This window comes from Dama dama, chromosome 13 (assembly GCF_033118175.1).
Source record: "Dama dama isolate Ldn47 chromosome 13, ASM3311817v1, whole genome shotgun sequence".
NCBI lineage: Eukaryota > Metazoa > Chordata > Mammalia > Artiodactyla > Cervidae > Dama > Dama dama.
Window position 1 is genome coordinate 22,811,882 of NC_083693.1, and position 22,868 is coordinate 22,834,749.

Genomic DNA, 22,868 nt, shown 5'->3' on the forward strand with positions numbered 1-22,868 from the left:
CGAGCATCTTGTTTCCTAGATGTGTGACTTAGGTGGGCCACATCTGCTCCAAGAGCGTGGTGTCTGCTCCTGCAGAGGTGAGCAAGCGCCTCAAGATAGGTCATCCAGGCATCCAGGTACGGGGCCAGGTGGCGGCCCACACAGTGCTTATGGAAGCCTGCCTTCATGGACTTCTGTCCCTGCTTTTAATCCCCGCTTGATTGTATAGGTAAAAAGCAAGTTGTTCAGTCGCTCAGTCGTGTCCAACTCTTTGCGACGCTATAGACTTCAGCACGCCAGGCTTCCCTGACCTTCACTATCTCCTGGAGTTTGTTCAAACTCATGTCTGTTGAGTCGGTGATGCCATCCAACTATCTCATCCTCTGTTGCCCCCTTCTCCTGCTGACCTCAATCTTTCCTAGGATCAGGGTCTTTTCCAATGAGTCGGCTCTTCGCATCAGGTAGCCAATATCAGAAGGTAAATAGACTTTTGCAAGGTTAACAGCCAGATTAGTGGCCCAGCCAGGGGTGGCTGGAGCCAGAGCCCCGCTTCTCCTCTGCTCACCAGGCTGAGACACCAAAGGCTGGGCCTCCGAGCTGCTCTGCTGCCCCTTTGCCCCTGGAAGCCTGTGTAGAAGCTTCCCTCCTGCTGCCATGTGTAGTCGTCATGAGCTGAACAGAAGAACCCAGGAGGCTGGGTGGGAAAGGGCAGCTTACGTGTGTGGGGGTGCAAGATTCAGGTGTGTTAAAGTCACAGTTCTCAGGCATGAGGTGGGGCGGTGGTGAAGACTCCACCTGCCAATGTAACAGACACGGGTTCAATCCCTGGGTGGGGAAGATCCCCTGGAAGAGGAAATGACAACCCAGTCCAGTCTTCTTGCTGGACAGTTCCACGGACGGAGGGGCCTGGCGGGCTATGGTCCATGGAGTGACAACAATGAAATTATCACTAAGGTCTCAAAGCTTGTGAGCACCCTTAAGGGAAAAAAGGCATGAATTAGAGCACATCCAAGGTTATCACTCTTAGTTGCATCCCAGCTTGCTGTCCAGAGCAGGAGAATAGTGTGTGGAGCTACGGTACCGAGAGGGAAGCTGCCCTTAGTCTCTAGAGGAAGCCAGGGAACCAGGGCTAAAAGAATAATCACAGTGGCCAACATTCACTGAGCTTCTGCTCTATGCCCCATGCAGGGGTAAGTCCTTCAGCACTTTGAGCAACCTCATAGGGTAGATAATATTATTACCCCATATTCTAGATAGATATATGAGGCAGGTGGCCTTCCCAAGTGGCTCAGTGGTAAAGAATCCATCTGCAATGCGGGAGACTGTGGGTTCAGTCCGTGGCTGGGGAAGATCTCCTGGCGAAGAGAATGGCTACCCACTCCAGTATTCTCACCAAGGAAACCCCATGGACAGAGGGGCCTGGGGAACTGTATAGTCCTTGGGATCGCAAAGAGTGGGACAGGCCTGAGCACCCACTGAGGCACAGAGAAGTTAAGTGATTCGTGCAGAGATTGGAACACATACTGAATATCGGGGCTTCATTCCCTGCCAGATTGCTGTTGATATGAATGTGTCAAAGGCACAAGGGTGGGGAGAGAGCTTGCGGGGCAGGGCGGGGGGTAGTGAAATGGGGGCGCTGCTCCACTCACCCTTTAAGCCTGCGGAGGGCTGGCCACTCAGGGTCATTAAGGAAGGTAGGCAGGACGATCTTGCACTGGACCGCCTATCACCTGCGGGACCTGGGATGAGGCCACCTTCCTCCCTTGCACGTGCCCGCCGCCCTGGCCCGTGGGAGGGTTCCGGAGGCCTAGGCTCACCATTTCCAACCTGAAGGCGCCCCCCTTCTGTCCCTGCAGCCTCCTTCTCGTGCAAGATCCTCAAGTGCAACTCTGAGTTCTGGAGCGCCACGGCTGGCAGCCACGCGCCGGCCGCGGACGACGCCCCCGAGTTCTGCGCGGCGCTGCGCACCTACGCCCTGTGCACGCGGCGCACGGCGCGCACCTGCCGGGGGGACCTGGCCTACCACTCGGCGGTCCATGGCATCGAGGACCTCATGAGCCAGCACAACTGCTCCAAGGATGGCCCCACGTCGCAGCCACACCTGCGCACACTGCCGCCGCCCGGGGACAGCCAGGAGCGCTCAGACAGCCCGGAGATCTGCCACTACGAGAAGAGCTTCCACAACCGCGCAGCCGCCCCCAACTACACGCACTGCGGCCTCTTCGGGGACCCGCACCTCCGGACTTTCACAGACCGTTTCCAGACCTGCAAGGTGCAGGGTGCCTGGCCGCTCATCGACAATAATTACCTGAACGTGCAGGTCACCAACACACCGGTGCTGCCCGGCTCGGCGGCCACCGCCACCAGCAAGGTATGGGGGACGCTGGGGTGGCAAGGCAGGGGGGAGACGGGGTGGCAGGGTGTCACAGCACCAGGCCCTAGGCTTAGGAGGGCCCAGACTTTCCCCCACCAGACCCAGACGCCTCCTGCACCCACCATGTTCTTATTGTCAGTCAATGAGCTGGTTATTTAGGCAGGAATTTTCTGGACATTCTTTGTCATCAGGTAAACCATCCTGGTAGCTCAGCTGGTAAAGAATCCGCCTGCAATGCAGGAGACCCAAGTTTGATTCCTGGGTGGGGAAGATCCCCTGGAGAAGGGATCGGCTACCCACTCTAGTATTCTTGGCCTCCCCTGGTGGCTCAGACAGTAAAGAATCTGCCTGCAATGCAGGAGACCTGCCGTTCGATCCCTGGGTTGGGAAGATGCCCTGGAGGAGGGCATGACAACCCACTCCAGTATTCTTGCGTGGAAAATCACATGGACAGAGGAGTCTGGTGGGCTACAGTCCATGGGGTCACAAAGAGTCTGACACCACTGAGTGACTAAGCGCAGCACCGCACAGCAAACCACCCTGGAGGGCTTCCCTGGTGGCTCAGTGGTCAAGAGTCCACCAGCCAATGCAGGAGACATGGGTTCAATCCCTGGGTTGGGAAGATCTCCTGGAGAATGAAATGGCTACCCACTCCAGTATTCTTGCCTGACGAATTTCACGGACAGAGGAGCGTGGCGGGTTACAGTCCATGGGGTCACAAAGAGTCAGAAACAATTTAGCGGCTAAACAACAAAATACCCTGGAACCACCTCTGCCCTTTGCCTAGAGTGGGATGTTTCTTTAACTGCCAGCCACCATCCACCAGGGGTCTTTGAAATCAGCACCCTGGGGTCACAAGCTAGCACATAGGCATAGATTTGTTGGGGGGGCAGAGTAGAACAAGATAGCAAAACCTAGCCTGCCTTAAAGGCAACTTGTGAATGCTTTCTAAGTGGGAGAGTAAACATTCAGGAAACTTAGTTGCTGTTGTTTATGTGCCTGCACATTGGGTATAGATGTAAGATGGATTTTTTTTCCTGGGGTTAATAGTCCGGAAAGTTTAGAAACACCCCAAGAGCATTCAGTTTCAAACTTTTGGAGTATTCTTCTCTTTTGCCTCAAACTGTATTTTGGTAGAAGTCCAGTGTCAAATCCTGATTAAGAGGAGCCTCTATGCAGGTATGTTTCCGCCATTGTCATCACTGCACTTCCTGCCAAGTAGGGGTCAAACCCCACCCCAGACAAGTGGGCCTGACAGCCTCCTGGGGGTGACAGCCCTACCAGGGATTCTCATTGCGGCTGCGCATTTACAAACTGAGCAGATTTTAGATGACAGTGGTTCTGGAGCCCCAAGCTGGTCTGACCCCAGATATCTGGGTGGGGATCAGATGCGTTCTTTGTTTAAAGCTCCCAGTTAAAGCTCTGGGGCATGACAGGCATTACAGATGCTGGCTGGAGGACAGGGCTGCAGGATGCCAGGGGGCACTGGGAAGAGGGAACAAGTGAGGACAGGGCATCAGCCCCCTGGACACCCCAGGGGCCACCCAGGCAGCCTCCCCAGCCGGGGCACCTCCATTTGACACATCCAGAACTGAGACTTTAAGAGGGAAAGTGGCCTCCCCACCCAAGTGCATTTGGCTGGAAACCATGCTAGGATTTCACCCGGGCCAGGGGACTCCAGAGCCCAGCAGGTTCTCGGTGTCAGGAGAGGCAGTTCCCACCTGGAAGCCCCCAAGGCTACCAAGAGCCAGTCATCTTCTGACCCAGGGAGGCTTCAGGGTCTGGGTGGCAGGACTCAAGTGCTGCTCTCAGAGCCCCACCCAGAGGCAGCCCAGATGTGGCCGGGGCCCAGGCGATGGGACATTCCAGTCCCCTCCAGACTCTTCCCCCCGCCCCGTTTGCAGGGAGGGTCTCCCGTGACCTCACATTCTGACTCAGCCAGAGGACATGGTCTCAAGTCCAGGAGGCCCAGGGTGATCGGAGCCCAGGCGACAGGGATATCTCTGCCTTCCCAGGGCCTGGCCCTCAGAGTCCCTGGGGCTTCCGATCTGGCAGTGGGTCTGTTTTGCCAAGAAGAGCACGTTGCAGGGCAGTGTGTGGAGCAGCGCCAGGCTGGCCCACAAGGGTGTTTCTGTTCCTTCTCATCCCTCCACACCCCAGGGTAGGACACTGAGGTGACCTGGCCGCCAGGAAAATTCCTGCCACCTCCCTCTGCTCCGGTGGCCCCTGCCTGCCCACAGGGATCTCTCCAGGGACCAGCGGCTGGGTAGAAAACAAGCAGGCCGTGGCCCCGTGGGTGCTCTTACAGGCTTCTGGCCCCAGGCCATGAAGGCTGGTGGGTGGCGAGTTGTGGGCTCACGTCTTCCCCATGCCCAGCCCTCTGCAGACCCAGGGGGGCCCGCGGCAAGGTCCCGGCTGCGCTCTCTGCGGCCCCTTCCCCTACCCGCCTTTCTCCCAGGAGCCAAGATAAATGAGTGTCGGGAGCCTGAGGCTGTGGCTTCTAAATCCAGCAGCAAACATGCCGTGGAGGGGGACCCCGCCTCCCCGTCCCCTCCTGGCAGGGAGCAGAGGGAGGCTCCCGAGGGTGTGAGAGGACTCTGGGCCTCGGGGGACCTGACCCAGAGTGGCGTCGGGATCAGGGGTGATGCCAGACCTGGGCGGGGCTGTGGCCCCTTAGACTGGGGGGACGAGGTAGAGAAAGAGCTTTTAGGTCACGTATCCGGGAGTCCTACAGGCCAGGGCAAGGTGCCTGGCTGTAGAACACCTCCATGCCACCCTGGGCTCTCTGGACACTCGGAGGGACCCTTAGTTCAGCGGCGGTTCATTCCTTCATTCATTCGTTCTTGGGTTCCATTCATTCGTTCATCTGACCCACATGCTTCAGATGCTTGCCCTGTGGCCGGCTTACTGGGGGGCACCGTGGTCGGCAGAGCTGCCTAAGCAGACAGGGAGCACCTCCCTTCCTCTCGCGGCGTGAACCCTCCAGATGGGCCTGGCACTCTGCCGCAGAGCCCCCTAATCAAGGCAGCCCCCTTCTGCCGTGACCCAGGGCCGCCTCCGTCTTCCCGGCGGGAGAAGCGCTTGAGCAGCGCCCTCTCTGGTCTCCCCGTCAGCCAGAAGGCAGCGCGGGCTCTGCTGGAGGCTGGACGGCAGGCTCCCTAGTCTGTGGCCAAGCCCGGCCCGGGCCGCAGGGCGGAGACCAGGGCTGTGTGTGCCCAGGGGAGAGACACCAGTGGCTGCTTTCCAGCGCCCTCGGCCTGCCTCGGCCTGTTCCGTGGGCCTTCAGCCTCAGGTGTGTTTGTTCCTCCGCCGATGCAGACGGCTCTTCTGTGCCAGCCTCTGTGCTAGGCAACGCCGCCCACCCAGCAGCCCCTGCGTTAATGATGGACGGCAGAGATCAGCCCGGGGCGCCCGTGACGGGGGCTGGGGCAGCGGGATGCTGAGGGTCTCGGGGTCCGGGGGAGGGCGGGTGGCTCCACCCGGAGCCCTGGGGAAGGCCTCCTGCAAGTCCTGGCCCTGAGCTCACCCCCGAAGCAGGCGGAGTACGGGCTTTTATCTCCAAGGTAGTGGAGCCCCGGCTTCACAATCCCCAATTCCCAGGTGGCGCTAGTGGTAAAGAACCTGCCTGCCCACGCAGGAGAGGTAGGAGACGTGGGTTCGATCCCTGGGTCGGGAAGATCCCCCGGAGGAGGGCATGGCAGCCCACTCCAGTGTTCTTGCCTGGAGAATCCCATGGACGGGGGAGCCTGGCGGGCTACAGTCCATAGGGTCGCACAGAGTCGGACAGGACGGAAGCACCTTAGCCCGCACGCACTCCCCAGCCACGGTGCCTCACCCAGAAGCATGACATCCTCGCTGCCCAGCCCTGCTCAGCGCCGCTCCCCGTTCTCGTGGAGAGCCCGGATCTAGAGTTTACCAGCCCAGGCTGACAGTTCAGCTTCCTATTCCCGTGGGGCCTGCCTCCTGGTCCTGCCCACCCCCCCTTGCTCTCTCCTGCCTTGCTGGGGGCACCCCGTTTTGAACCTCAGGGAGGAACTCGGGTCTCCGTGCCCCCGCCCCGTGCAGGTTCCCCGAGCACTCGCATTCCCAGCATCTTTCACCCGCTGGGCCCGTGACATCACCCCCGCCCCCGCAGTGTGGGCCCGTGAGGACGGGGGTCGTGGACTGCTTCCTCCCAGCGTGTGGACACAGCCCCCAGCCCCAGGCCTGGCCCTGGGTCGTCTGATGACACGGGGCTCCGCCCGCCACCCGGTGGTGGGGGACCGGGGAGCGCGGGCCCCGGGGGAGGGGGCAGGCGAGGCGGGAGCGGCAGCCGCGCCCGTGGCCGCGTTGGCAGCCGGCCGCCCCGCTTTCGACAGGCCCCCTTCATGCTGTTACTTGTGGTTGAGTCCCAGGCCCCGGTGCCAAGAGGAGGCGAGCAGCCTGTCAGCCTTCCAGCAGACTGTCTCCGCGAGCGACGGTGGGGAGAGTGAAACCAGCCTTTCCTGTTCCAGGGAGGCCGATGGCAGCGGGGAGGCTGGCCCGCTCCCCACCCGCAGCCTCCGTGTGTCTGTGTGGCCCTGCGCAGGGACCCCAGCCCCGAAGCCCACGGCCCGCCCCCCCCAACCCCCGAAGGACCACCCACTGCCCGGACCACCCTGGCTGCTCCCCCCCACCGCCCCCCACAGGCAGGCGGCCTCCGCATGGGGTGAGAGTCTCTGGGCAGGTCTGGGTGGTGGGGGAGTGACCGCGCCATGGGCTTCGGCGAGGCGCAGGCCCCTGGCGGAGTGGCGGGGCTGCAGCCCTCCTGGACATCCCTCAGTGAACCAGAGGACCGCCTCCCGGACCAGCTATGACCTCCCGGGCGGAGATGGGGAAACGGAACCCCCGGGCCCTGGGAGCTAGGCACGTGGGGGCCCCCCCATCCGACGTCGCCCTCTGTGGCTGGGACAGTGCCTCCAGCCTCAGCTTCTGAGCACCAGTCCCATGAGGACTAGACGGTGCTCCCCCTTCCCACCCGCCTAGTCACCCGCCGGCCCTGCAGCCCCAGCGCCTCCGCCCCCAGACGTCGACGGCCCATGAAAAGGGTTGCCTTCCTTAGAGTCCGAAGCAGAAAACCAGCGTGAGCCAGCCTGGACTGTATCAGTCTTTACACCCATGCAGTTACACGAGGTGGTTTTTAATGTTTTTTTTTTTTTTAATATTTATTTTTATTTATCAGTTTGGCTGCGTTGGGTCTTTGTCTTTGCACGCGGGATCTTCGGTCTTTGTTGCGGCATGTGGGATCTCATTCCCTGACCAGGGATTGAATCCGGGCCCCCCTGGCGTTGGGAGCGTGAGTGATAGCCCCTGGGCCACCAGGGAAGTCCCTAATGTTTACTGTTTCTGATGGAGGCAGGGACACAGGAAGGCCCAAGGGCCTGGAGTTCCCCCAAAGTGGTACTGTGGCCGGCCTCTCTGAGACCTCTCCCTCATCTTCACATTTCTCAGGAACAGGGTGAGAAGGGCCAGGGTCTTGTCTGTGTTCCCCCTGAGGGCCCTCATCCACCGCTGGTCACCCCGGGCTTTACACTATGTGAGGGGACCTGCGGAGCAGCCGCAAAACGCAGCGGGGGACACCTCCCTTGGGCTCTCGATCTTTCCACCCTGTTGGTTTGCTCAGCCCGGAACCTTCTTTAGCCGCTAGGCTGCCCCCTCCAGTCCTCGGGGCTCTCAGCCCCTGCTCCCAAGGCCCCCAGCCAGGGCCAGCTCCCCCTGGGCTCCGGGCCGTGCCCCTGGCCACCCCAGAACTGCAGGCAGATGCAGGCCCCAGCCTGTGCCCACCACACGCCCGCAGTCCTGGCTGCCCCTCCCCAAACCTGCTGCCCTCGCTGCCCCATCACCGCCATTCTGGGTTTCTCCTTGGCGTCCGGCAGGTCTGGGCCCTTGCTCTGTCTCACGCCCACTCTTAGGCCAGACACTCTTCTTGTTCATTGCTGCGTTGCCCTTAGCCTGGAGAGCCGTGCAGACCACTTTTATGGCCTTCAGCTGCCACACGGCCCCCGGAACCCAGCAGCCCCCTGCCCTTCAGCCTCCAGACACCACGGGGAGGCGGGGTGCCCCAGGTGGTGAGGCTCTTCCTCTGCAGGCTTGGTGGTGGGGGTGATGGGGCAAGGCCTGAGAACGGGGGCTGGGGGTCCTGCAGAGGTTGAGGAGTGGGCTTTTAGCTGGGGACCCAAAAGGCCTGGGCACCATCTTGCCCTCATCACCCCTCCTCCCTGCCTGGCTTCAGGCTGCAAGTCCACGTTCCGGCTGCCCTTGGTCCGGGCGGTGCCGTGGCTGTCAAGGCACCCAGAGACACCAGTGGCAAAACAGCGGGCCCCGGACAACAGGAACGGGGTGGGGGGTTCCAGCTTCACTCACGTCTCCGCCCCCTTCAGTCTTCCCTGTTACATCGGGAAGGAAGGCACAGCTACGCATCTCACCCTTGATGATGGGAGACAGGTCACTCCGCGGGCTGCTTGTCTCTTGTCCTTCCCCCAAGCCACCCACCCTATTACTTTTTTGGCCAGAAATGCCCAGCGGCTCCAAACCAAGAGCCCAGTCCCAGCTCTGCCTCCTGCTGGCTGTGTGACCTTGGGCCAGTCACTTTACTGTCTGAACGAAAATGTCCTCATCTGTAAATTGGGGGTATTGTCCCCTCCCCTGCAGCACCGCCTGGGCCCGTTAGTAATAAATGTGGCCAGTGAGCTGGTGTCTGTGTTCTCAGGAGGAGAGTTTCTGATGGAGCTACTTGGCCTTCTGCTTCTCCAGCAGCTCAGGGCAGCCCCTGCATGGATGCAGGCTCAGCGGAAATGGGCCTCCCTGCCCCCTGGCCGCAGCTGCCCTTTCCGCCTGGAGCCCCCCATCTCCCTTCTGCTGACCAGTACCTACCCCCCCCACCCCCCACCACCGCTTCCTCCCACTCCTGCCAAGGCCAGACTGGGAGAGCCCTTGGGCCAGCCCCGCCACCGTGGCCTCTGCTGGCCTCTGCCTCTCTGTGGACTTTGTCTGCTTGTTCTTTCTGTGAACATCAGTCTCTTCTGTTCTACCTGCTGTCTTGATTCAGCCCGGGGCTTACAGTCCTTTGGTTGTGGACCGTATCAGTTTCCTATCGCTGCTGTAACAAGTACCACAAACTAAGTGATTCAGACCGAAATTGAGCCCCTTATACTCCTGAAGGCAAAAAGTCTGAAACGAGTCTTTAAAAAGCTCAACGTGTTGGTTGGGCCAATCTTTCTGGGGGTTCCGGGGAGAGTCTCTTCATTGCTTATTCCAGGCTTCTGCTGGTTGCTGGGATCCTTCAACTTGTGGCCGCGTCCCTCTAGTCTGCTGCCGTGGAAACACCACCTTCTCTTCTGCGGTCAAGATCTCCTGCCTCTGTCTTACAAGGACACATGTGATTACACTTAGAGTCCATCAGGATCATGTCTCCATCTCAGTGTCCTTAACCTAATCCCACCTGTAAAATCCCATTTGCCATTGTTGTCCAGTCACCAAGTCGTGTACCAACTCTTTGCGGCATGGGATGCAGCACCGCAGGCCTCCCTGTCCGTCACCGTCTCCTGGGGTTTGCCCAAGTTCATGTCTATTGCATCAGTGGTGCCATCCAGCATCTCACCCTCTGTTGCCCCCTTCTCCTCCTGCCTCCAATCCTTCCCAGCATTTTTCCAGTGAGTTGGCTGTTCCCATCAGGTGGCCAAAGTATTGGAGTTTTAACAGGTTCCGGGGTTTAGGGCGTGATATCTTGGAGGCTATTATTCAACCTACCACAGTGGATAAAGACCTTTTATTTTTAATTAGCCCTGCTTGTCATTTTATGATTCCCCTCTGCATATAGTAAATGAGCTGCTTTTCTATTTAGAAAAGGACTTTCTAAAGTTCCGTTTATAAATAATTTTTTTTTTAATTTTAAGCAAATTGTCTTAAAGAAAAATATTAAATGCATAATAGCGCAGGTCTCCCCGAACATGGCCAAAACAGGGAAGGGGCAGTCTGGGGCGCCCTGGGGTCTCCTGCCTTCTGCTGCTCATGCAGGGCATCCGATGAGCCCAGGGCTGGGCCTGCCCCGCAGTCCCCAGCACCGTCTCACCCCTGCCTCTCTGCCCTCCCCCCGCAGCTCACCATCATCTTCAAGAACTTCCAGGAGTGCGTGGACCAGAAGGTGTACCAGGCTGAGATGGACGAGCTGCCGGCCGCCTTCGCCGACGGCTCCAAGAACGGCGGGGACAAGCACGGGGCCAACAGCCTGAAGATCACCGAGAAGGTGTCGGGCCAGCACGTGGAGATCCAGGCCAAGTACATCGGCACCACCATCGTGGTGCGCCAGGTGGGCCGCTACCTGACGTTCGCCGTGCGCATGCCCGAGGAGGTGGTCAACGCCGTGGAGGACCGCGACAGCCAGGGCCTCTACCTCTGCCTGCGGGGCTGCCCCCTCAACCAGCAGATCGACTTCCAGGCCTTCCGAGCCGGCGCGGCCGAGGGTCCTGGCGCCCCCCAGCCGCCGGCCGCCAGCCCCGCGCCCCCAGCCCCGGACACCTTCCCCTACGAGACGGCCGTGGCCAAGTGCAAGGAGAAGCTGCCCGTGGAGGACCTGTACTACCAGGCCTGCGTCTTCGACCTGCTCACCACAGGGGACGTGAACTTCACGCTGGCCGCCTACTACGCCCTGGAGGACGTCAAGATGCTTCACTCCAACAAGGACAAGCTGCACCTATACGCGAGGACTCGGGAGCCGCCAGGCCGGGCGGGGGCCGCCCCCGGGCCGCCCCTGGCCCCCTGGCCCCTCCTCGGCACCCTCCTGCTCCTGGCCTTGCTGCCCTCACTCCCGGGGGCCGCCTAGGATGGACCGCGGGGGCAGCCCCTCACTGCACCGGGGGCCGGTGGCTTCCTGGTGGCCCCACGGTCCCCGCAGGGCTCACCCGCGGGGGACGGTTACCTCCCCGCCGCCTTGGGCTGCCTGCTGGCGAGGGCTGGGGGGCGTGGGGTGTCCCCGCCTTGCCCTCCCCCCCGGGGGCCCGCGACCGGGTGGTGGCGACGGGTGCTGTGATGTGTGTGACCTCCAGCTGTGCAGAGAGCGAGCTGCACCCCCACCCCGGACCCGTCTCCGCGCGCCCCACCGTATGAATGTGCAGATCAGAGCCCCAGCCCCCACCCGAAGCCCCCCACCCCCGCGCCAGAGACCCTGAGCAGGGCAGCACCGTCAAGCTGCTCCCACCCCTGCAATGCACTGAGAGAGGCCCGGCTGACTGCTGCACACGCGCCGGGGCCGCCTGCGCCCACCGCACGCACACACTCTACACACTCGCACACACGAAGCCGCGGGCGGGGGCGGCCCAGGCTGGACCCCTGAGCAGGGCATCCCTTCCTGCTGGGCTTCTAGGACACGCCCCAGGGCGCTGCTTGGCGTCTGTAGAAAACTGAGGGAACTCTTTGGCCAAAACGTTGCACCCTCCCGGTGTCTTCCCACCTGTGGCCTCCCCGTGAGCCCAGGAGAGACCAGCAGGCGCCCCCCAGCTGGGCACAGGTTCGGCCCCGCACGTTGGCGCGCGCTCTGAGCAATGACCTGCTCTGGCCCCTGACCCCCACCGCCCGTCCTCCCGACCCCCTTCCCGTACACCTTCCTTAGGAGGTCGAACCTTTGTTTCTAAATTGTCCATACGGAGAACGACCCGCCTTGAAGTCTGGTGCTCCCCAGCAGGTGGTAAGAGCCGGCGGGCAGGGAAGCTGGGGCCGCAGGCTGTGGACCGGGGACCCAGCGGAGAGGGCTAGCTGGCCTGCCCTCATCCTCTGCTTTCTCCTCGCTTGCCCCCTCCCGCCCACAGCCCTGCTCCCCACCCTGCCCACCCACACGTCTGCCTTCCAGGGAGAGGAGCGGGAAGACGTCTCAGCCCTTAGCATCCGTGGTAGGGTCCCCTCCGGCTCAGACTTCGTTTTAAGCCCCGCGGCCACACGGAGACTTCCCCACCGTAGGTCAGCCAGGCTGTCCATCCGAGGAGCCCCAGATCAGTCCCGCCTCCGCTGCTGTTTCAGAGACCCCCCCCGCCCCCAGGGCTCCGCGGGCTGGGCTCCGCCCCCAAAGGCGTGGCCGTGCCCCCGGGGCCCCCCTTCCGCAAGCCCCACACCCCCCATCACTGTCCCCCCGCCGGCCGCCCTCTGCTGACCCCGGGGACCTCTCATACACTGGCCCAGGAGGCTGCGGACTGGTCCCCGCCTCCCCCTCCAAGAGGTCCCCTCGGAGCCCTGCCAAGCTGCGGGCTGGGCGGGCAGGCGGGCGGGAGTGTGGCCCCGGCCCCTCCCTGCTGGTTTTTAGATGGTCCTTATGTTGGAAGTAAAAAGTGAAGCACTTTATTTTGGTTGTGTTTGATCACGTTCTGCTTGGAAGTGGGGGCCCCTCACTGTGTCCAGCGTCTGCGACCTGTGTGGCGTGTCACCGCGTGTACATACTGTAAATTATTTATTAATGGCTAAATGCAAGTAAAGTTTGGGGGTTTTTTTGTTTTGTTATTTTCTTTTGGACTGTGTGTCAGAGTTTGTTTTCTCAACGGATGTTGCTTCCTTTGGGGGTGTTGGGTGTCCCCTTGGTGGGGGGAGTATCCCCAGGGTGTATATACCTGGGAGTGGGCAGCATATGGGTGTGTGTGTGTGAGCTGAGTGTTGTGAATGCCTGCAGAAGGGGAAGCAATTAAACAACCAAAGCCCCCTACTTCTCTGAAATCACTTTCCTTGCTATGAGCTGTCTTTGGGACTTGAGGGGTCCAGGTTCCCTTGCAAAGCTGGCATCATCCCAAAAACATGACCGCGTGCTGCAGGAACGTGCAGGGCGGTTGGGACCAGGTTGGGGTGGGCTGGCCTGAGATCTGGGAGGAGTCATCTCAGCTTCTCCCCTCAGTGTGGGACCCAGGAGCGGGGACTAGCTGCCTCCCTCCCCAGAGGTTCCCCCCCACACCTCACCTGCAGCCCAGGTAGAGGGTGATAGCGCTGCCAAGGGCCCAGCGGTGAGCAGAGAACCAGAGCTTGCCGGGGCCCGCTTCTGTACTGGCTGTGTGCAAGTTTCACCCAGGGACATCCCTGGGCTTCCCAGGTGGCGCTCTGGTAGGGAACCCGCCTCCCAGTGCAGGAGATATAAAAGACACAGGTTCGATCCCCGGGTCAGGAAAATCCCCTAGAGGAGGGTATGGCAACCCACTCCAGTATTCCTACCTGGAGAATCCCATGGACAGAGGAGCCTGGCGGGCTGTGGTCCATGGGGCCACACAGAGTCGGACACAACTGAGCAGCCAAGCACAGCACAGCGCAGTGACCTCCTGGCGGTCCAGTGGTCCAGCCTTCACCTTCCAGTGCGGGGAGTGTGGGTTTGATCCCCGGTTGGGAGCTAAAATCCCCGAAAACGAAACATCATAAAAAACATACAGCATCACCAAAAAACATAGAGGCAATATTGTAGCAAAATCAACAAAGATTTTTTAAATTATCCCTAGCGGAAAAAAAAAAATTCACACTTAGTATCATCCCACTTTAAAGCTGTCCAGTGAGTCAGGTGTGTAAAATGCACGCCCATTTTACAGACTCCAAAAGAGGCTCAGGAAGGTGGGCTGACTGGCCCGGGGTTCCTTAGCAAGGGCAGGGCCAACATGTACACCGAGGTGCGTTTTGCCCCCCAGATCCCTGCCAGTCCGTGACACCAAAGGCCAGGTGGCAGAGGAGCTGCACTGTGAGGCCAGGCCACGTCCTAGTCTTTCCACTTTCCCAACTCCATGACTTTGGACCAGTCACTCACCTCTCTGAGCCTCCATCAGCTCCCTTACAAAGTGGGGGGTGCCCATCCCATGGGGCTGTCTGAAGATTCAACAGGTTAATTCCTGGGAGGCACCGAGGACAGGGCCTGGCACCCAGCAAGTGCCCAGCGTTGGTGTCACTGCTGTGCTGATGCGAGAGGGGCTGAGTGAAATGGTGGGTGAGTGCAGGGGAGAGGGCCACAGGAACCCCGGAAGCTTGGGAGCGCGGTGAACCGAGAAACAGTGAGCATGCACAGCGCTCCAAAGCTGAAGTAGACGGGGAGCTCTTTCTAAGCCTCGTGCTTAATTAAGCAGGCTCCCAGAGAGGACCAAGGGCCTCCCAGGTGGCGCCAGTGGTTAAAAAACCCTCCTACCAAAGCAAGAGACTTAAGAGAGGCGGGTTCTATAGGGTACGTGGGGTCACAAAGAGTCGGACACGACTGAAGCGACTTAGCACACACATTGCTGGGGGTGGGGGGCTTCCCCAGTGGTTCAGCGGTAAAGAACTCACCTGCAATGCAGGAGCCACAGGAGATGTGGGTTCAACCCCTGGGTTGGGAAGATCCCCTGGAGGGGAGCACGGCAACCCACTCCAGTATTCTTGCCTGGAGAATCCCGTGGACAGAGGAACCTGGCGGGCTTCAGTCCATCGGGGCTGCAAAGAGTTGGACAAGACTAAAGCGATTTAGCACATGCACACCAGAGAAAACCAGGAGTCTGGGCTTTGGGAGGAAGAACCAGCTTAGAAGGGACACGAAAAAGCTGGGACATCCCCCACACACCTTACCCAGTTACCCAGTCGCCCAAATTGATAGGCCGCCCACCCTCACTAGAAACTGGGATGAAATGAACACCAATGGGGAGGGGGGTGGTGGGAGTACCACCAAGAGCTGTTGGCACTCAGCCAGCACAGAAGAACAGATTATTAAGAAGCCGGGGCACAGAGGAGAGAGGGGGAAAAAATCAGGCCATCAGATGAAAAGGCTATGGCACTCGCCAGATAAGAGGCTTGGTTTGGAACGTGTTCAGGACCTTAAACTCTACCAGCTGGAATTCTTTCCAAGTACCATGCCACTCGCTGCCCTCCTGAACATGGAAATTTGCATTTCATTGTGAATATGGAACACGGAGTCGTGAGTTAAATGATTCCCAAGAAGCGGCTTCCTCTGGCTCTGTGGGCTGCGTTTGGAGCAGAGAGGCCCCAAGGCCCCGAGCCTGGAGGTAAGTGCATTAGCAGACAGGGCTCCGGCCCTCTCCTCGCCGCATCCCCACTCACCGGGAACTTGGACATCTCGGCGAGGCAGAATTCCTAAGGAGGGAAGACAGGAGAGGAAGGGCCATTAAACACCAAGCAGCGTGGGTCATTCGTAACGAAGGGGGCAGATTCTGGGGTGAAAGCCGGTGGGGCCAGGCCAGAGGGGTCTCATCAGAGTCAGGCCAGCATGCAGGGTGGGGACGGGGTGGCACAGAGCGGGGATGGCTCTTGGTCCCGGGCGGCCGGCCGACTTGGCATCTAGATTGGCTCTGCCCGTCGCTGACTGTGTGGTCTCCCTTGGATTTTTTGAACCTTGGATTCCTTATTTGTAAAATGGAATTATGAGTACCTACCTCCCAAGGCCATTACAGAAATCCAGTGAGCTAACATTCATAAATCCCCTCGCACATGGGGCCCGACGCCCTGGCAGAACAGAGAGGCCACAAGACACGACCCTCATCCTGCCTTTGCCATTGTGCTTGTCCCTTGATTGATTGGGTTCCATGATCACGGGTGCTGGGGGATGCGGCCGAGACCACACACACTACCCGTGCGAGATGGGTCCCTAACCCAGCAGTTCGTAACCAGTGGCCAGGCTGTACTGGGCTTCCCTCATGGCTCCGGCAGTAAAGAATCTGCCCGAAATGCAAGAGACCAGGGTTCCATCCCTGGGTCAGGAAGATCCCCTGGAGAAGGGACCGGCTGGCCACTCTAATAGTCTTGCCTGGAGAATTCCGTGGACAGAAGAGCCTGGCGGGCTACAGTCCATGGGGCCGCAGAGCTGACTGAGTAACTCACACTTTCACTTTTTTCTTTTTTTCAGCTGTGTCTCACTATATGTTCATCCTTCAGTCATGTCTGACTCTCTGTGACCCCGTGTACTATAGCCCACCAGGCTATTAAAAAAAAATGGTCTCAGAAGGATGGGCTTAATGAAGAAACTGTGCCGGCCAGCAGGTGTGCAAGTCATGATGTGTGGGAGCAGGCGTGACCCCTGTCCCACCCCAGCCTCACCCAGAGTCGTGTTGCAAAGCCTCACGAATTCTTCTGCACTTGAACTCACTTCTGTCCCCTTCGTCCCTCCCTCCCACAGAAATCAGAGCCCCCTTCAGGCCACCCTCTGGAGCCAAAGCAAAGGAGTGTGGCCAAGCAGATCTGCCTGGGGAAGAACATGCTCAAATCGTCTGCTAGAAACAGGTCAGGGCCTGGGTCTCAGGTTCACTCCAGGCTCCTCTTGTGCACAAGCCCAGCATCAGCATCGGCTGTCTCTGGGGCTGGGGTGCTTTATGAACGTGGGTGAGCTGGCTCGGGCTGAGGGGGACCCACTGAAGGCAGGACTCGCAAGGGATTAAGACAATTGGAAGTTGGTAGAGAAGCAGTCCGCAGCTAGTCAGAAAGGAACCAGCAAGAGAGTTTGGTCGACTGGACCAGTCCCACCCGGCCCAGGGCCAGGCCTTAGCTCAGAGTGGGGACTGCGCCTTGGGTTTGGTGGGCCCGGATGGCACCCAGGCAGAGAGAAGAGCCCAGGCTCCAGGACCAGACCCGGCCCAGGGGCCCAGCCCTGTGTGATAGGCGACCTGTGACGGTTCTCGGCCTTGGCGCTGTCAGCCGTCAGGGAAGATGACTGCGTGTCCTCTGCAGACGAAATGCCGACCTCTGCACCTGCCCTGAACTCACAGTTGCTGTGACCGTTTTCACAAGAGCCCTAGAAAGCAGAGGCTGTCACTCTGGTTTCCAGGTAAACACCATGCCACTCGTCTGCCCCTCACTTGAGGGTCCCCAAAGCAGGGGTGGTGGCAAGCCAAGGTTCTCGTTGCTCTGGGGGTGGCAGGGAATGTGGCCAGACCCTCACCCGCAGGCTGGGTGGGTAGAGGGACGTCGATGGACCCTGGAGAGAAAGAGGAGGGCAAAGCGGGTCCCCCAGATCTGAAGTCTGAGAGTCTCGGGGTCAAAGGCACCTGTAGATCCTTGGTAGGGTCACCACTGTCCAGGGGCAGTCATCAGCCCCCCTCCTCAGCTGGGGGATGGCCTTGTTGCAGCTGCGGGTGCAGACCCCACTCCCAAATGCAGGGAGCCCAGAGCCCCCCACCTTGCCCTGGCTAGGGCCATCTGCTGACTGTTTGATCCAAGGACTGGTGGGTCACAAAGGAGCCCCATCCAGCTGCTTCCTTCCTGAGGCTCAGGTGACTGGACTCTTGGGCTCCATCAGACGGGCCTGGCGAGCAGGCAGCCCTCAAGTCAAGGCCGGGGGGGCCTGGACCCCCAGGGTCAATGCCAAGGCCTGCAGGACAGAGCAGCCCCAACATCTGCCTCCTTGAGTTGATGCATCCTTCCCGGGTGGGAGGAGGTGGGTGGTAAATGCCTCCAGGAAGTGCCCAGGCCCCTCCCTCTGGGGGGTCCAACCTTCCCTTCTTTCTCATCTGCACAGACACTGGTAGGCGTGCCCCTGGCACGTCTGATCGGGGACACTTCATTTAGTCCACACGGATTCAGTGAGGCCCTAAGACGTGTCTGGGGCTGGGCTCTCTGTTGGGGACACAGCAGGGATCCCAGGCCACTGCCCAGGACAGATCACAGAGGGTGGAACTGCAAGGAGGAGATGAGAACCGCTGGGGGAACGGCCCAGTGCCGGTCCTCCCATCGCTTGCCTTGTTCTCTGGCCTTGAGCCAGCACATGCTGGCCCTGAGCACCCATCTCTAGTCCTGGGGAAGGACCCAGACAGGGTCACAGGGCCATCAGGAGGATAAGACAGTACCCTACAGAGAAGTCCCTGGACGGGGCAGGGACCAGCTCTGCCTTTAGAGGCAGGAGAAGCTGGAACAGAATCTGAGCTCCTCCAATTCTCTGTGTGATCACGGGTGAGTCACTCCAAGTCTCTGCACCTCAGGATCTCCAGCTGGAAAATGGGGATAAGTCCGACCTCATGGCAATTTCATGAGGACTCAAGGAGAAAGCGCAATAAAGCAACAGGCCCACAGTCCGGCACCGGTAACCGACCCTCTGTAGATGGGGGCATCTGCCCACCTGCCTAACGCTCAGGCTGCTTCCTTCACTCATGAGTCAAGGCCACGACCAGCTCAGGGCTCCCAAACACACATGACATCCAGATGCTTTCTAGGGGCCAATATTTCCCCAGGCCCCTCCAGGGCTGGGAGTCCATTTGATAATTTATGAGGTAGGGATAGAATCTTTATAATTATAGCTTCTCTCAACTATAAAATCAAGACATTTATTAATTAAGCCCAAACAAAACTACAAGGCCAATAAAACACACAGGGATAGCATTAATTTAAGCAATGGGTGATGTTTCACAGACGCTAAATGGGCCTTCCCCATGCGATGGAAGTCGAGGTGGGGCCGCCTGGGCCAAGGTCTTGCCATGTCCACTGCCTGTCATCCGCCCCCCTGCCTTTGGCTCCGCCGACCCTAGGAAGCCTGTCGTGGTCATGAGTCCCCTCGACCACCGGAGAACCAACATGGATCCCTCAGCTCCAATACACCCCTCAAGTCCCAGCTTCTTTTCTCCCTCCTGCCCTTCCTAATGACTGGAAAGATGTTCATCGAAATGAAAACATAAAGAAATTTAAATTCTTCTAGAACTCTCAAGGCCTCCCCGGAGGCTCAGCAGTAAAGAATCCGCCTGTAATGCAGGAGCCACGGGTTTGATCCCTGGGTTGGGAAGATCCCCTGGAGACGGGCATGACAACCCACTCCGGTGTTCTTGCCTGGAGAATCCCATGGACAGAGGAGCCTGGCAGGTTACAGTCCATAGGGTTGCAAAGAGTCGGACACGACTGAAGTGACTTAGCACGCAGAGATCTCAGAGGACTACCCTCCACTCCCTGTATCTGTAGGCCCCAAATCCGGGAAACCCTGAATTAGGACCCAGCAGGACAGGAATTGGCTGATCTGATTCCCATCTGTGTCCGCTGTCCCAGGGAGTGAAGGGGCATTGGCTCTGTGCAGAGGATAGAGCGCCCAGGACAGGGTTCAGAGGAAGAGGCTGGGAGGCCCCGGGTGGGGGGCCGGGGGCCACAGGGGCCCAGAGCGGTGGGGGAAGAGGTGGCCCCCAAAGGAGACAGGGAGGCCCACGGAGCCTTCATCTCCAGCCTCCCCCAGGGCAGGGAGGGCAGAGAGTGGGCTGGACCTCAGGACAGGTCACCAGGCCCAGGCCACCTTGGTGGTGGCTCACCCTGCAAGGATGCCTGGCCCGGCCGGGCATTGCTTCCCATGAAACGGGTAACCCTGGTCCCCACCCTGCAGAGGTTAACACCGGGCTCAGGTTATGGCAATCAGGGAGCAACCTGATCTGAAGTTAGGTGGTCTCACCGGCACCCAAACTCTCAGCCCGGCTGCTTTGAGGACCCTGGGTCTCCTCCCCGCTCCGCAGGCCCTCCCGTGTGCGCCCACGGAGCTCCCCTCCCTGCTGCAGCCACTACCCGAGACCTCAACGCCTCTGCACCCTCCTGCCTGGCACAGCGAGCCTGGGGCCAGGACCTGGGTGCCTCCCTCCTGGGCTAAGGCAGCCAGGGGACTGTCAACCCATGTGCGTGCCCAGCATAGCCAGTCCAAGATCTATGATGGGAGGATGCCTAGCAAATTGCCGGGACTTAATACTCCCCCCCCCCTTGGTGGCCAAGACGGTAAAGAATCTGCTGGCAATGGGAGAGACCCGGGTTTGATACCTGGGTCTGGAAGATCCCCTGGAGGAGGGCATGGCAATCCACTCCAGTAGTTTTGCCTGGAGAATCCCAAGGACAGAGGAGCCTGGAGGGCTACAGTCCATGGGACTACAAAAGTTGGACATGACTAAGCAACTAAAGCAGCTTACCAATCTTTCCCCCAGGTCTCTATCGCCTCATCACCCTTCCAGTTATTTCCCTGGATCTTCCTAAAAAATCCAGCAAATGAAGAGCTAATGTCCGGCAGGCCAGGCAGCCTTGGGGAAGTTGTTCCACTGCCCAGAACTGTCTTCTGTCTGCCTTAAATGTCCCCCTGGTCCAGGCGGCCTGCTGACTGGGGCCTAAACTCTGGTCTGAGCCCCAAGCCCACTCACCCTCCAGGGAAGGGGGCACCCCGGGCCTCCTTTCCCGGGGCTCCCTCTCTGGGCACCGCACAAGAAAGAGCTCCAAGCCTCGCACCCACAGGGCCCTCGCGGAATTGGGGCTCAGGGCTGGAGGCGAAGGAGACCTGGGCCCCGCTGGGAGCCCTACTTCTCAGCAGGTGTGGTGGCATGACAACTTGTGGGCAACAGATTACCCCAGGGGCTCTGCTGGCGTCTGTGGACACAGGGAAGGGACAGAAGGAACGGGAGAGCAGGTCAGAGAAGGCTGTGGAGGAAACCAAGCTCCAACTGCATTTGGGGGGAGAAATAGGATTCGTCAGGGACCAGGAGGTGAGTGATGTGAAAGCCGCTCAGTCGCATCTGACTCTTTGCCACCCCCTGGACCATACCGTTGATGGGATTATTCAGGCCAGAATCTTGGAGTGGGTAGCCCGTTCCCTTCTCCAGGGGATCTTCCCAACCCAGGGATCGAACCCAGGTCTCACGGATGGCAGGCAGATTCTTTACCATCCGAGCCACAAGGGAGGCGGGGGGAAAACAGGGGCTGGAAGCCAATCTGCTGGTATCTGAGGCTGCAGGGCCAAAGGTTTGGGCTGGCTGCAGCCAGGGCGACTCAGGAGAGGAAGATGAGCCTGGAGAGCTGGTCAGGTCGTGCAGGGCCTCGGAACCCACTGAGCGAGCTTAGAGCTAAGGCGAGGGTCACAGGGAGCCGCAGAGGGATGCCTGGGCCTCGGGGCTCCGGGCGGCGCCGCCCGCCGCGGCGTGGGACTGGGAGGGAGGAGAGGCTGGCCCTGGCGGAGCCCGTGCGTCCCCGCAGGGTGGCGGGAGGTGGCCATCGAGCGGGGCCGCCGGACAGCCCCGGGGGCGGAGAGCCTGCGCGGCTGGCTGAAGCCCACCCGATGGGCCGCGGCGGGGCACTGCTGGTGGGGGCGGGGGGGCGGGGGGGCGAGGTCCCTGCAGCCGGCACCTTCCTTCTCTCCCCCGCCCCGCCACACGCCCGCGGGGACAGGGCGCCTCCAGGTCTCTGGCTCGGGAGCGGGCTCACAGCCCCCGAGACCGACCCTCGCCCCATCCCGGGGGGTTCATTCCCGGGGCGGCGCGGCCGGCCGTTTCTAGTGGGAATCTGCTGCCCTCTGCAGGACGGTTCTAGAACCGCGTCACTAGGACCCTCCAGCAGAGACCGGGGGCTGATCCCCAAAGCCAAGGCGGACCCCACCTACCTGGCGCGGTTCCCCGCAGCCTCCGCAGCCTCCGCTCAGTTCGGTCGCTCAGTCGTGTCCGGCTCTTTGCGACCCCCATGGACTGCAGCACGCCAGGCCTCCCTGTCCATCACCAACTCCCGGAGTTTACTCAAACTCATGTCTGTTGGGTCGGTGATGCCATCCAACCATCTCATCCTCTGTGGTCCCCTTCTCCTCCTGCCCTCAATCTTTCCCAGCATTAGGGTCTTTTCTAATGAGTCAGCTCTTCACATCAGGTGGCCAAAATATTGGAGTTTCAGCTTCAGCATCAGTCCTTCCAGTGAATATTCAGGACTGACTTCCTTCAGGATGGACTGGTTGGATCTCCTTGCATTCAAGGGACCCTGGTGCCTCAGGATGTGCCAACATGCCCCTTTGATAATATCAACAGATGCCAAGGGACCCCGCAGGGACCTCACGCAGGTCACCACAGCCCGGCCGGAGGCTCTCATATAGTTTGTGTTTGAGGCTTGGAGAGGTGGCAAACTGACCCAAGAACACCGGCTGGTTCAAAGCCAAGTGTGCCCACCTCCCAGACCCATGCCTCCCTGGGTCTGCCCTCGCGCCGTCTCGGGCCCCCGTCCCTCTCTCCCTGGCGTGTATGTGACATCTCGTCCTCCTGCTGGGTGCTTGTCCAGGGTCTGTCCCCCCCACCCCCCAATCCCCAACTAGGAAATTGGCTGAAAGAAGGCAGGGTCACACCTTACTGTCTGTGTCCACAGCGCCTAGCACAGAGCCCGTTCAGGGGAGAACCTCACTCTCATGATTTCGTCCCAGCTCTGTCTCCCCCACCGGACTGGGAGCCTTGATGGAGCCGGTCTGTGTCTCCATGTGTACACGGCTCCAGTCCCCAGTGGCCTTCCTCCTGTGTTTAATCTCATCTAGAGCAGGTTTTGTAGAGGCCCCCCCCCCGCAGGGCTCTCAGGACGGGGAGCTCCCATTGTCAGGTCCGGCTCCAGGGCGAGGGCTGTTACGTTCTAGGTCCCCCCAACCTTCCCCCCTAGACCCACGCCGCCTCCGGCCGAGAACTGATGGATGCTGACTGCTCCGGGTGGTCCTCGGGGCTTGCAAACCTCTCTCTTCTCCATGGCCTGAGTTCTCACTTACAAACCACCCTTAACCCTAGGAGCTGTCTGCTTCCTGTGCAAATGAAGGTGGAAAGGCCACCTGTCTTACAGC

General features: G+C 60.0%; 1 protein-coding gene across 1 annotated transcript in view; it reads left to right on the plus strand.

Annotated features, from left to right (window-relative positions):
- RGMA (repulsive guidance molecule BMP co-receptor a) overlaps positions 1–12,856 on the plus strand; it is a 48,822-nt gene extending 35,966 nt beyond the window's left edge. The window contains exons 3-4 of the mRNA XM_061158621.1: positions 1,836–2,350; positions 10,470–12,856. Coding sequence (XP_061014604.1) covers positions 1,836–2,350; positions 10,470–11,192 — 1,238 coding nt within the window. The 3' untranslated portion in view covers positions 11,193–12,856. The remainder of the gene's footprint in view (positions 1–1,835; positions 2,351–10,469) is intronic.
- The last annotated feature ends 10,012 nt before the right edge of the window (positions 12,857–22,868 follow it).